Source organism: Colletotrichum lupini, chromosome 4, assembly GCF_023278565.1.
Source record: "Colletotrichum lupini chromosome 4, complete sequence".
Lineage (NCBI taxonomy): Eukaryota > Fungi > Ascomycota > Sordariomycetes > Glomerellales > Glomerellaceae > Colletotrichum > Colletotrichum lupini.
In genome coordinates, this window is record NC_064677.1 from 1,647,294 (window position 1) to 1,661,070 (window position 13,777).

The 13,777-nt window shown below is 43.5% G+C and overlaps 5 protein-coding genes across 5 annotated transcripts; 3 read left to right on the plus strand and 2 right to left on the minus strand.

Annotated features, from left to right (window-relative positions):
• Positions 1 to 2,886: 2,886 nt before the first annotated feature.
• CLUP02_07623 (uncharacterized protein) lies at positions 2,887 to 3,342 on the plus strand (the record flags this gene model as incomplete). Its single annotated transcript, XM_049286617.1, has 4 exons — positions 2,887 to 3,034; positions 3,096 to 3,138; positions 3,201 to 3,240; positions 3,307 to 3,342. The coding sequence occupies 4 exons, from the start codon at positions 2,887 to 2,889 to the stop codon at positions 3,340 to 3,342; spliced, it is 267 nt and encodes an 88-aa protein (XP_049143760.1).
• A 170-nt stretch (positions 3,343 to 3,512) lies between these two features.
• On the plus strand, positions 3,513 to 5,226 carry CLUP02_07624 (ammonium transporter; the record flags this gene model as incomplete). The annotated part of the gene is made up of 6 exons (XM_049286618.1): positions 3,513 to 3,611; positions 3,705 to 3,987; positions 4,059 to 4,185; positions 4,249 to 4,277; positions 4,350 to 4,685; positions 4,739 to 5,226. 6 exons carry the CDS (start codon positions 3,513 to 3,515, stop codon positions 5,224 to 5,226), a joined length of 1,362 nt encoding a protein of 453 aa, XP_049143761.1.
• Positions 5,227 to 5,570: 344 nt separating this feature from the next.
• Positions 5,571 to 6,347, plus strand: CLUP02_07625 (uncharacterized protein; the record flags this gene model as incomplete). Its single annotated transcript, XM_049286619.1, has 3 exons — positions 5,571 to 5,717; positions 5,773 to 5,848; positions 6,037 to 6,347. The coding sequence occupies 3 exons, from the start codon at positions 5,571 to 5,573 to the stop codon at positions 6,345 to 6,347; spliced, it is 534 nt and encodes a 177-aa protein (XP_049143762.1).
• Positions 6,348 to 6,374: 27 nt separating this feature from the next.
• CLUP02_07626 (uncharacterized protein) lies at positions 6,375 to 7,644 on the minus strand (the record flags this gene model as incomplete). Its single annotated transcript, XM_049286620.1, has 6 exons — positions 6,375 to 6,395; positions 6,457 to 6,475; positions 6,583 to 6,924; positions 6,987 to 7,032; positions 7,109 to 7,219; positions 7,278 to 7,644. The coding sequence occupies 6 exons, from the start codon at positions 7,642 to 7,644 to the stop codon at positions 6,375 to 6,377; spliced, it is 906 nt and encodes a 301-aa protein (XP_049143763.1).
• Positions 7,645 to 8,445: 801 nt separating this feature from the next.
• CLUP02_07627 (uncharacterized protein) lies at positions 8,446 to 9,822 on the minus strand (the record flags this gene model as incomplete). The annotated part of the gene is made up of 1 exon (XM_049286621.1): positions 8,446 to 9,822. The coding sequence occupies one exon, from the start codon at positions 9,820 to 9,822 to the stop codon at positions 8,446 to 8,448; it is 1,377 nt and encodes a 458-aa protein (XP_049143764.1).
• Between the last annotated feature and the right edge of the window lie 3,955 nt (positions 9,823 to 13,777).

Sequence of the window (13,777 nt, forward strand, 5' to 3'; positions counted from 1 at the left end):
ATAGTCCGGGTTAATATTTACTTACTTATAAGGGATTAGGATTCTATCTAAGATCGGGTTTCGTCCTCTCCTTTCTTACCCTAACTCGCTAAGGGTCGTGCTCTAGCTTATACCCGTATTAGCGGTTATTAGCGTGTTTGATTTTAATAAGGATATATTTAATCCGCGCGCGGGTCGTAATAAATCCGTACTTTTATTACTTAACGAATTTATTAGGGTCTAAGAGATTCCTATTTCTTCTCGCTATCTCGCTACTACTCTCGTTTTTATTATTTCTAGTAATTACTACTACCCTTTTAAATCGCTAGCTATCGTATTTACTAAGATCCTCCTTTTTATTTAGTAAAAAAGGGTAGGTTTTAGTAATTCTTTTTAATAATAGTAGCGGCAGACGTTTATATTACTATAAAAAGATATAGTAATTAGTCTCGGGATCTTTATTAGTTACTAATTTCCGCTATCCTATATACTTCTAGCCTCCTAAGCCTCGTGCTCTTTATAATCTCTAAATAGCTTCCTTAGTTAATTTCCGAGATCCGTAATACTCTTAGCTCAATACCGTTAGGACCTCTAAATCCCCTCTTCTCTTATTAAACCGTCCCCTATATTATATTCTTAAGTAATACCCGGGGGGTAGTTAAGGGAGCTACGAAGAGGTCGTTTAGATCGCGGGCTTAAGGTCGTACCTATAAGATCCTCGTAATAGTAGATTTTCTTATATACTATAGATCTCTTAGCTTAATAACTCCTATAAGGTTACTTTTATTACTAAGTAAGAATATTTACGTTTAGAGATCCCCTTTTTTAATCGCGCAGTGTTTTTTTATATTATATTTTTACTAATTTAACTAGTTAATTTCTAATTATGGGCCGGCCATAAAAAAATCGTTTAGTAAAAAAGCTACTCGGGGCGACGGTAAAAAGCTAGTTACTTAAGCAGTTCCGTTAATTAACGTAGTTTAACGTAATAAACGTCGACCTCTCGTAAGTAATAAAGGGCTATAATTACTCGATTCCGTACGGTATTTAAGAATCGCCTCCTTTTTTATCTACTTCTATAAGGTTAATTAGTACGAATCTCCTATCCTATACGGTATTAAAAAGTCGTCTCTTTTATATAGCAAGATACCTTACTAATCTATAATAGTAAAGTTTAACTACTAATTAGTATTAATATCCTTATTATAGGGTAGTTAGTTCGAACCGTAGTTAATAAAGAGATTAATTAAACTATATAAATATCTACGTAAGTATAAAAAGGAGGTTCTAACCGTAGGTTAGGCTAGCTATAATAATTATAAATAGGGCCCCCAATTGGCCCCTGCGCAGTCGGCTATATGCCGCGGTCGAATTGGACTTCCAATCCGATAGTTACTAATTTCCGCTATCCCGTACACTTTTAGCCTTTTAAACCTCGTGCTCTCTATAATCTCTAAATAGCTTCTTTCCTTAACCTACCTTTTTTAGAGTAATATTCTATAAGAATAGTTAAAAATAAACGCTAGGCGGCTCGTAAAGGAGCTATATAGGCTATTAAGAACCGTATAGGCCGTTAAGTATAGTTAATAAAATTAAGCCCTCTTTCTTATAAAATCGTATATTTTAAAAACTTACTAAAAATACTTACTTATTACTCGTACGCAGTAGGGTTAAATACCTTAAAAATTTTATCTTTTATGGCCTTTTAATACCCTATTTTATATCTTTTAAGTAGTCTTTTTCGTAGCTTAATTACGGTTAGGTAATTATTACTTATTAACGATCCTTTTTATTACTTAGTTAATTTTTTAAAATTAATAATCTTATACTAAGAGCTAGTATAAAAAGAAGCCCTTAAGCGGCCCTCTAGAGGATTCTTTTTTTTTCCTTTAGATCCTCGTTTTTTTAGCTTTTTTTTAAGCTAATAATAACTTTAATAAGAGGTCGCAGGACTACTTTAGGATAGCTACTTTTTTTTTAAGTTAATCTCTAAGATTTATAATACCCTTAACTTAATACTATTAGGACTTTTAAATCCCCTCCTCCCTTATTAAACCGTCCCTTATATTATATTCCTAAGTAATACCCGGGGGGTAGTTAAGGGAGCTACGAAGAGGTTATTTAGATCGCGGGCTTAAAGTCGTACTTATAAAATCCTTATAATAATAAACTTTTTTATATACCGTAAATCTCTTAGCTTAATAACTCTTATAGGGTTACTTTCGCTACTAAGTAAAAATATTTACGTTTAGAAATCCCCTTTTTTAATTACGCAGTACTTTTTTATATTATATTATTAAGCTCGTTCGTTATGCTAATTAATTAAGTAGGTAGTCGTTACGTAGATATTTTTTTTTATTAATTTAACTAGTTAATTTCTAATTACGGGCCGGCTACGGAAAAGTCGTTTAGTAAAAAAGCTACTCGGGGCGACGGTAAAAAGCTAGTTATTTAAGCGGTTTTATTAATTAATATAGTTTAATATAGTAAACGTCGACCTCTCGTAAGTAGTAAAAGGCTACGATTACTTAATTCCGTATAATATTTAAGAATCGCCTCCTTTTTTATTTATTTTTATAAAGTTAATTAGTACGAATCTCTTATCCCGTACGGTATTAAGAGGTCGTCTCTTTTATATAGCGAGATACCTTACTAATTTATAATAATAAAATTTAATTACTAATTAGTATTAATATCCCTATTATAAAGTAGTTAGTTTAAACCGTAGTTAACGAAGAGATTAATTAAACTATATAAATATTTACGTAATAGGTATAAAAAGGAGGTTCTAACCGTAGGTTGGGCTGGCTACGATAATCGTAAATAGGGCCCCCAATTGGCCCCTGCGCAGTTAGCCGTATGCCGCGGTCGAATTAGACTTCCAATCCGACAGTAAGGTTGTTACACATGGCTTATGACGCCGTGCGCCCTTCCCCTTTTCACGTGTTGGACCCAAACGGCTGCCCTTCAAACCGCGTCCCTCCCGCTCTACTTGACTCTAATTGGACAGGCTCCCGCATCCGTTTCCAGCAGTTTAGACCGGTCGTGGTTCACGGTGCAGGACAGTTGAACCCACTGATCCTCATCCCTTTCCAGTCACCCCTAGCAATGCCCAGACTTTTGGTGCCCAGAAACCAGCTCGAGAGCTTCCTGGATTGAGTAGAAAGATAGGTCTTTTCGTGTCCCCGGTGAAGCTCGTCTATCAGAGATGAGCCAATCAGGGAGGGTGGTGTTATCTGGCATCCAGTGCCCAAGACAATTGTGAACATGCTTAATTTTGTTACAGAGCCAACCTTATCTGGGGTTCGTACTGGTGCCAAGTGATAGCAATACCGACAGCATGGCAGCTTGGCCAACATCTGAAGATTGACGAAAGCTTTAAGTGGCTCCCTAATGTCCTGTCAAGCTTGGAGGTTGACGTTCCGAGGCTTTGGTTTCTTTAACAGAAAAAAAGCAGCATTGCCTTCGCTTGCCCGCCATCTCAGTCATTACATCATAATACTTCTCCGTTGGAAGTATTGTCGTGATACATCATGACGGAAGTCATCCCTGTGACCGAGTTCCCGGACTATGCCACCGACCCAACGGGAGGCAACCCAATCACCCATGACCTCAATGCGCCTTATGACAAGGTAAGGAATGAATTTGACAAAAGTTCTTCTGAAGACCTAAAAGATAATTCGATTGGGGTTCAAAGCCCGCTAACTCGTGTGAACAATCCGGAGGGTGACCTCTGCTGGGTGCTGGTATGCACAATCCTGTGCTGGCAGATTACGCCGGCCATCGGCTTTCTCTACGCCGGAATGCATCGTAGGAAATCCGCCATGACGATGGTTCTCCAATCACTCTTCTGTGCATGCGCCTGTGGCCTACAATACTGGATCTACGGTGCATCGCTGTACCAGTCACGCACGACGAACCCTATCCTCGGCGACCTGTCCCACGCCGCATTCCACAACCTCCTGGCTTCTCCTTCGTTTGCCAACAGTGATATCCCAGACATCTTGTGTAAGTTAAGTATCTCCTGAGATGGTCGATATTAATAGGGATGGAGACACTAATAATCGTCTGTTGGACAGATGCTGCCTTTGGCTTCACCTTTGTTACAGCTACGGCAATGATCCTGGCCGGTGCCATGCTCGAGCGCGGCCGTCTCTGGCCCAGCATGCTTTTCCTCCTCTGCTGGAACACGTTCGTCTACTACATGTAAGTCCAAGACCTTCGATATCGAGCACACGTGTATGAGAGTAATGCTGATTTGCCCTTTAGCTTGGCATATTGGGAGTGGAACCCTAGCGGTTGACTGTACAACCTCGGCCTCTACGACTTTGCGGGCTCCGGTCCGGTCCATATCGCCAGTGGTTTTGGAGCCCTTTCCTGGTCCATGATGTTGGGTCCCCGCATCGACGACAGCAGCACGTCCACGAAGAAGAGGCACGTCCCACAGTTTAGGGGCCACAACCCTTTGCTGATGACTCTGGGTACCGTTCTCATCTGGTTTGGATGGTTTGCCTTCAACGGAGCTAGCACGGCTAACCTTAGCTTGCGGTCCATCTATGTCGTTGTGAACACCAACTTTGCTGCTTGTGGTGGTGGAGTTACGTGGGCCTTGTTGGACTACATGTACATGAAGAAGTTCAGCTTGGTTGGCTTCTGCTCGGGTATCATCTCCGGTCTTGTCGGTATCACCCCGGCAGCTGGCTTCGGTAAAATTATCCTTCTCGTTGCATTACCATGTTTGCGCTAACAACTATAATAGTTCTTGTCTACGTCTCACCTCTTGTCGGAATTATCACAGCCATCTGCTGTTTCTACACCGTTCGATACCAGTATATCCTCCGCGTCGACGACGGTCTCGATATCTTTGCCATTCACGGTGTCGGTGGATACGTTGGTGATATTCTGACTGGTCTTTTTGCCCACAAGATGGTCCCTGCTCTCGACGGAGTTAGCGGCGACTCGTATGAGGGCGGCTGGTGGAATGGGAACTTCAGACAGCTTGGTCTACAGTTGGCAGGCGCGACGACTTGCGCTGCCTGGTCGTTCTTTGTCTCCTGCATCTTGTTGTTCCTCATAAATAAGATTCCGGGCATGCATCTGCGCGCTACTGAGGAAGACGAGTTGCGAGGTCTTGATTATGCGTACATTGAGGATATTGTCTCGGACTACGATGATGGCAATATGCTGATCCACAATGGCCAGGTGGTGGAGACGCCGACTCCGGCGAGCTTTTCGAAAAGCTCATAGACCTGTAGACGCGTGTTCATTTAGAGGTCTGAAGAACTAGAAGGTCGGGATAGACTATACAGTACCACGTGAATGGACTTTTTTCTTGGAAATGATTCCCACTTGTGAGTCTAGTAAGAAATTCAGTAGCCATCCATTTCCATAGGTATCTACATATTTAGTGTACCTCCTCAGGTACCTCTAGACCATGTGTGGCCGTTACCATGACGATACTTCCTAGGAAGCACATGATTCATTTTCAAACACCGACTGCACCAACTTCAGGGTCTCTGAATTCATAAGTTTACAACACCTCTCCCCTCGTTGCATTACGGGTCAAATTTGCCGGAAAGTCCCCGTGAAAAATGCCGGACCCAAACCCCGGCTCAGCTCCAGCAGAACCCGAGAATGAGTGGATCTCGGCACCGAGTGGCCGGCCCAAACCAAACCAAAAACCGAATTACACGCAATACCAAATCCTAGGTAACCACACGCACATGACGTCAATCATGGTGAACAACTTTAGAAGTTGGAGTATGTTCATTCGTCGCTGAACCCTGGCTTAAGTCAGGCCACTTGAAGGTCATGAAGTGCAGACGGCGTTTGACCCACTCGGTCATGAGCTACGGCCTACTTCTCTTTCGTGGGTTCGCATGGCGTGATCACCTTGTAGGTTTTTCGAGAGAGAACGGGGCCGGTCTACTTTATGAATTGCATAAGTTCTTCTCCTAACCTCAATAACAAACCGTGATGAGACACGACTATCACAGTAGGAAGAGCTGGGGGTTGGTTCATATAATACTACTACAGACCAGACCTGACCTTTGACAGCATTCGGCGCACAAGATTCGTATGTCATCTCTGATACCGCTGACTCTTCTCCCTCGCAGGGCGAGCACGTCGATGCGGCTCGTTCGACCGGGACACGCAATAGGCTACATGCCCCGTCGGCCCTGCGAAGCTTACGTCTACGCATGGCGGCACCAATGGTGGCATCACTCTTCATCTACGTCACACCAACACTTCACCTCACTACACAACACATCACATCACCTCATAACACGACATATATCACATACCTCCTCCCCTCACCTTACTACTTCACACTACACTACTCTCCCTCTACTTACCAGAGGAGCTAGACTCTCTGCCTCGGGCGGTGATGCCTGCTATGGCACGACGACGGTCTTCTCACAGACACATAGAACACTACTCAGTTAGTCTATTGCATTACTGGCGCAATGCTCGAACCTCGCCGGGTGTGTCCACCCTGGGTCACAAGATGTCACAGGGGGCCATGCTTAGGTAGAAGGGTCAATCTTAGAGTATATATTGTATTATCTTGCAGGAGGGTATCATATAGGCTCTACGGGGCACGGCATACGGTCTTGTAATTTTAACGCGATGTAGTCGCCTTTCGCCTCACTTGAGGACATCACGGCGTAAAATGGTACAAACAAACAAACAAACAAACTCTTCTCCCTCGGAAATAATTGTGACAAGTCGCCCAACGGGACATGAAACGGCAGCACTTCACCGCAAAACTCAGCGGCCATCACGTAGAAACCAGCCAATGCAGCAACAAATCCAAATCCACCGGCAATCTTGGCCAAAGTCCCACCAGCCGCGGCGTTCCCGCTTGCGAATAGGAAATTCGCTGAGCAATTCAAGGTGTAAGAAAGTTCAAGGCCTCCGTAGACAATGACGTTTGCGACGTTCCTGATGTTGCAAGTTGTCACTGGTCAGCGAGCCCCGCCAGAACAGACAGGTTCAGCACTTACGTCGCAAAAGCAGCAATGAAGAAGAAGAGGTTGAAAAGCGACCAGACTGGTTACAGTGCTCAAAGTCAGTCGCAAGCTGTAGCATCGGAAAAATAAGAAAATGGCGAGAATGTCAAACAAACCAGCAAGATAGAGTCCAAAAGCCGTATAATATTGCTCCGTCTTGCCACCGTAGCTGTCGACAATTCCAATCGAAGGGATCAGCAGGAAGCCATAACCGCCATAGTAAAATGCTGGGAGCTTCAGTCCTTTGTCGAGTCATAAATCAAAACAATGGAGTGACAAACTCACCAAAAGCAATGAGCGTCGTATAGGCGAACGTGTTACCCCTTACCATTTCCCACTGAGCTGAGATGAGGAGGCCCAGACCAGCTAGGAAGCAGAGGTTGGCGATGAAAACAGCTTGATTTTCAATGTTCCGAATACCCATATTAGCCAGTGATAGAGTCATCAATGTCGTCGCAAATGCACCGTAGCCAAAAGGGCTCTGCGGGATGATATGGTCAGCCAGTTGCTGGTGAACTTCTAGAGCGAGCGACCCGAAGTGGAAAGGTAGGGAATAGTACAGTGACCCTACCGAATTAGCAAAGCGTTCTCTGGAGCTCGCGAGTGGCCTGATTGACTCGATGTCGACTTTACATGTATTTCGGGCAGACATTTTAACAACTTCTGATAGTGACGGGGCGTAGTTAGAATATTAAATCAAGCACTGGGATAGATCGGAAACTTGGGACCCTTGTTAAGGCGAAGGCATGGTGATGAGCTTTCAAAATTTCAATGAATCAATTCAACGTGTTGCCGCTATTAATATAGGAGGCGAAAAAGTTTTAGTTGGTCATGAACCATGTTGGCCGGGCTTTGATTTTTTACCTCGGCGACGCAATGCATGCCTCATTACATGCTCAGTCGAAAACCCTTCGCCAAGACGCATTACTACCATAACGTGATTCAATGATCTTTTTTCAACGAGTCCACTTCTAGCTAATTCAGGCCCCGTTCCAAACCTGTTCGTTGTACACAGCCATCGAGATCAGATGGATCCATTATCGTTTGCCGATGTACATTCGTCAACATTCAACCGTCCCATTGATCGACATCGTTTTTTTTTTTTACTTACTTACCACACTTCTCATTGAGACTAGCCGGTCAAGCAACACAGGCAAACATCTCCACTCTACCTTTGCCAATACGTAAGCTTTATCGCTGGGAATGAGTTAGAGTTGCACCATTTCAACTCCATCTGAGGATACATGCACATATTTCTCATTCAGTGTCCGGGAAAGTAAGTTTCATTAACTCCGTACTACTGCCTCGGAGTCGTAAGGATAGTAAGTTTTAGATATTAAGGACAAGTAGCACCACCTCGTAACGCCATACACCGCCCCTTCAGCCATCGTCCGTCATGGCCGCATACAGTCTATGGCCCAAAGGCTACATGCAGTTTCAAGTACCAAGAAGCTTAGTACCCTCCATTGCGACGCCTCTCGTCCTCTCTGCGTTGCTGCTCATAATCCTGAATGCGGTCGCCGTACTTATCCTTATCGTTCTGGGCTCTCCGAATTTGCTCGTCGTACCTAGTGCGGCGGTCCTCCTCAGCCTTGATCAACTGGTCTTGCTTGTTCTTGTCGTACTGAGATTCGCGGATCTGTTGGTCCGCACGCTGGCGTCTAGCTTCTTCGGCACGGATTTCCTGATCATAGTTGTTCTTGTTTGCATTGTTGCCGTACCTGTCCTTGGCTCGTTCCGCATCCTGGATGCGCTCGCCACTCCGTTGCTTCTCGTATTGAGCCTTGCGGATTGCCTCATCCTCCTTGTCCTTGTTATACTCTCCATTCTTAATCTTGTCCCCGCTCTTGTTCTTATTATACTCAGCTTTGTTGATACGAGAATCCTCACGCGTGCGGTCTCTCTCCAGTTGACGGATTCTCTCATCGTCCTTGTTGCGCTGGTTTGAGTAGTAGTTACTGTCCTTGTTCTGGTAGTTGGGATTCTTGTAGTCGTTGTAAGTTCCCGACTTGCCACCATAAGATTTTGGGTTGAAGTTTGTTGACGTCTCAGGTGTCTCAACGAATCTGCCGCCACGTCCACCCCTCTTGACGTCCGCCAGTTCCTGCTTCTCCTTCTCCTTTTGGGCTTGGAGGCGCGCCTTGTCTCTCTGGTTCTGGCCCTTCACTCTGTCAAGGGAAGCTTGCTCTTCAAGCTTCGTGCGCCTAGCAGCGTCCTTGTCTCGGGAGTTCGTAGCGCCCTTCTGTCTCTCGCGGGCCTCTTGAATTTCTGCCCGCTCCTTGGCTTCCTTCGCCTTGCCGCTTGCATGTTGCGTTCTCTGATCTGCTTGGATATCCTTGATCTCGTTCTTTTCCTTCTGGACTCTTCCCTTGTCAACCCTGTTATTGTTGTTGTTGCTCCGCGAAGATGAAGTCCGAGATGAAGAGGTGCGACTCGAAGACGATTTTTTATTGTCACGAGACTCAAGAGTGCCATGCTGATCGTCATCCACGTCCAAGTCACGAGACTGGAACGTCGAGTAGACCTCGCTGACTTCCTTAAGGTCCCGTGCCTCAAGGTCGCCAGACTCCTCGCCGTCCACTAGACCTCGAGCAAAGATGCCAGCGACAGAAGTAGCCTCGACGTACTCATACTCGTACTCGTCCTCATCTCGGGCCTCGAGGTCAGCGTAGTCCTCGCTGGCCTCGATATCGCGGGTCTCTAGAGAAGTCCGAGGGTTCTCATCAAAGACACTTGCGGCATTTTCTTTGTTCTCGAAACGGGTGATGAGAGGAGCCGCAAGGGTGCTCGAAACGAGAGCGGAAACAAACAAAGCTTTGACGGAAGGCATATTGTGAGGAGGTAGGTGACGGAGACTTGATGGAGACAGAAGGCTGAGTTGCTAGAGGAAGCTGGGTTCGTAAACTATGAAGTCCGCAACCTGTCTGGCAAGAAATAATTTCTAACGAAAAGCGGGAGGCCTTGTCATCTTTAATACGTTTCTCAATACCACGAAATGTTTATTTACTTCTTGTGACTATGTTTTGTTTGTTAGACTAGTGAATAAGTCTAAAATTCTCCGATAAGGTTAAGTTGATAGTCTGAGACGGCCGATATCTTCGCCTTGGTCTTAATCCGTCGTCGGCAGTGACCTGATGATGGCTTCCAGGGTGTGAGAAAAACGAGGCTGTTTCTCATGATCTCGGAAGCCCGGTTTGTTCTTGCGGGCGCAACACTCACGGTATACAAGCCTAGCTATGGTCCGTTAGGTAGGGACGGGAGGTGAGGGTGAGTAGCATGCCTTCAACGCGTGTTCCGAAAGACTTCGGACGGAAAAGCTTGGTCTTCATGCGCAAAAAGTAGGGCGACGCAGTAGATATCCATAAGCGGACCCGAGAGCGACAAAGTCCGTCCGCACGTCGTTCAACACTGACAGCGTTTATTCCTCCCGCGGAGCTCCAGGAAGCAGGGCGAAAGAGTCCCTGATTCAGGGGCTCTGTCGACTGCGTCTGGATTCGAGTCGATCACCGCGGGGTAGGGCAACTTTAGACTCGACAGTGAGCATGACTAGCTTAAAATGGTAGCTGAGCGCGGGCCTGATCTTCGCGGGCCACGTACATCTCCCGCTGCGGGGTACTGAGAAGAAGCCAATCGGTTCACGAAGCCGAGCAAGTCGTCGTAACGGCCGCAACGATGAATGAGATGCCAAGAGCCTCTGGACCATTATCCCTCGAAGCTTGAGTCTCTTCTCACCTACTTCTAAGTTTACTAGAGAGAGATCGGAAGCGAGAGCTCTCGCTTCCAGTTGACAATCGCGCGCTCTTAAACTCTCATTCACGTGGGAAAGGGTCCACGATCATCTGTGAAAACTCTCCTTTGCCGATGTCCCATAAGCCATGCACCTCGTCTACTCTCGATTCCTTCGAATAGACAACGCATAAAGTTCGGCAACCTACGAAGCTTCGGCCGCGTACTACGCCGGCCAAATTCTCGGCAATTCTGGCCCCAGATTCGCATCGTTTGGACCTTCGTTCCCGCTAGCCCGGAGCCGACTCGATGGAGCAAGCATGCCGCACACGGTCACCTATACACAGCGGCCGGCAATCGAAGCTTCACTGGCGTAAACTGTATCATGTGGCACTGGACTCTCCTGTTGAGATTGATTTGACTTCTAGCTGTCTGAATCTGAAATATTTCAAATCGTCTTCAAGGCACCAAAACTCAACAAAAGCCTGGGCCATCTCGCGGAAGTCCCGCTTACAAGGTTAGATCAAGACTGGAGGCTGTTCAGACTCGATTCGTCGCCCAACGGCTTGTTCTCCTTCTCCCCAAAAAGTTCGCAGGTGGTTTGTTCCGTTTCGCCCATCTTAGTATTTTCTCTGCCACTGCCTATCCTAAGACATGGATCGATAGCTTCATCCAACTTGGCTCATAAGCCCCAAAAACACTAGAGCAACGACAACTCTAAAATCTTGTTGAACTCGTAAACTTTAAGTCCTTATCTCTGTCCTCTTCTGTGACAGTATCTACAGGCATTTCTGAAAATCTCATTGGAGCTCAAGTTTATATCAACACGCATGTACCTGATGGCTGATGACAAGCCCCAATGTCTACGTGCAAAGATGACTCGTCTGCAGAAAGGATAATGGCAACAATCATGTGACTTAGAATATAATTTCGAGCGTTGCTCACAGACAGCTTAAATTATCTGACGCCTTAGCCAGAGAGATGTTAACTTGGTTCAGTAACCCGCCCACCCCCTCCCGACGGCCAAGAGAGTAAGTAGATTCCATCTATTCACCATCAGTCACTGCACATATCAGCAACATCATGAGCTCGCAACACACCTGTTCTCTAGCTTCCTCTATGCATTAGTTCAATGCAGACACAACCTATTAGAGTGTGCTTTAGGCCCACTGAAGCTGAAAGTTTGACTTCTATGGGCCCCGCAAATGAGGGTGACTAGGTACCTATTGCACCTTTATGTTGAATAAGGTGCGGGTACCTAACGGGAATGCATAGGGGCCGAAGGCTTGCGAACCTTTCCTTGCTTCGCGAGGGATTTCTGGTATGATCAAATCAATTCGAAACCGGTTTCCAACCTTCTATGTCACTTAGTCTGAATTCAACGCGAGCACCTCAGAGGCTGACTGTATCTCAATACGCGTATGATGGACTCAGTGCTTGCCTCGCACGTGACCCAATGTCCTGCCGAGTACATCTTACATATATGCCTACTATCAAGTGAGACTGTTAGTTCAAAGGGTCTGAGGATGACTTGCCCTTCATCTCATTCGTATGAATGGTGTAACTGCAATGTTATCTAGAGCCCGGTTCCGATCGGCCGAAGATCCATAAAAAAGCCCCGGAGCTGCCGCTAGTCTCTCGGCACTTTCTTCGAGACGAAGCGGCCGGGGATGTCCCGCCTTGGGCCCCATATCATTTCCGAAAAGGTGCAGAGGGAGTCCTCCCTCCGCACCCTAATCGGTAAGTCAGAACACCCCCATTCGGCCACCCCCCCCATTCGGCCACCCCCCCCCATTCGGCCACCCTAAAAATCCCTCCCAGCCCCCCTAATTAAAATCCTACCCTTAATCTATAAATTATTATAATAATTATAATTATTATCTAAACGAATTTCTTTTTAATATGTATATTTTTTATTATATTATAATATTATATACTAAAAATAAAGTTATTTAAGCGCTCGAGGTAATTAGAAATAGTACTTTAATTAAAAAGGCCTTAATTAAGTTTAGTATTCTAAAGAGTATACTTTAGAATTATTAACGAGGTTAATAAGCTAGGGTAATCGCTTTTATTAATTAATAAAAGCTTCCTCTTTAATAAGAAAATAGGCTAGCTAAATAGGTTCGTATTTAGTATATTCTAAGAGTTATATTAACTTATAAATAAATTAAAAAACTGGCTAGGTAAGTTCCATAAGCTTAAGGGAATAATTATCTTTTTTAAAAAATAAAAAAAATACTTTTTTAAAGTAGAACTTATTTATTAAAGTTTAAAAAAGTCGTCTTATAGATTTAAAGCGTATTAATAAAGTATTTACTAAGGTAATTAGGCCCTAATTCTAATTACTTAATATCCTAAAAATTAAGGATATTAAATAAGTTAATAAATATAATATAAATAAGACTAATATCCTTAAGGATAAGGAATTTAATAAGCTAGTTTTAAGTATAACTAAGACTAACGTAATATAAAAAAAAGAGCCTAGATCGCGTTCCTAAATCTCTATTATTAAATATATTTTTACTAATAATAAAGCTATTAAACTATTACTAATTTATAAAAAAAAGTCGGTTTAATAATAATAGTTCCCTCTTAATTTTAAAAATCTTAATAATTAAGAGTTTATAGTAATAAATAATAAGTAGATTATAAACTAAACTACTTTTATATAGTTAAGAATAGTCTTTTTATTATAAACTAAGCTCTCCCTAACTAAGGAACCTAACTTATAATTAGAGCCTCGATTATTAATTCTAAATAAGTATAAGAGTTATATAATAATAGAATTTATATAAAAGTACTATATTAATAACGTCTATTTATTATTTTTATTACTATATACTTCTTATATTTTCTAATTATTAAATATAACTATTTTTAATCTTATTAAAATCTATTATAAAAAAAAGCTTAGTAAAAAGGATATAGTAAATAATTTTATTATTATTAAAAAGTAGTACTTTTTAGCTTATTATATTATTACTTATTTACTTAGTTTAATAAAGGATAATATATAAAGTAGTTAGAAAATAACTAGTTTATAGCTACTTAATATC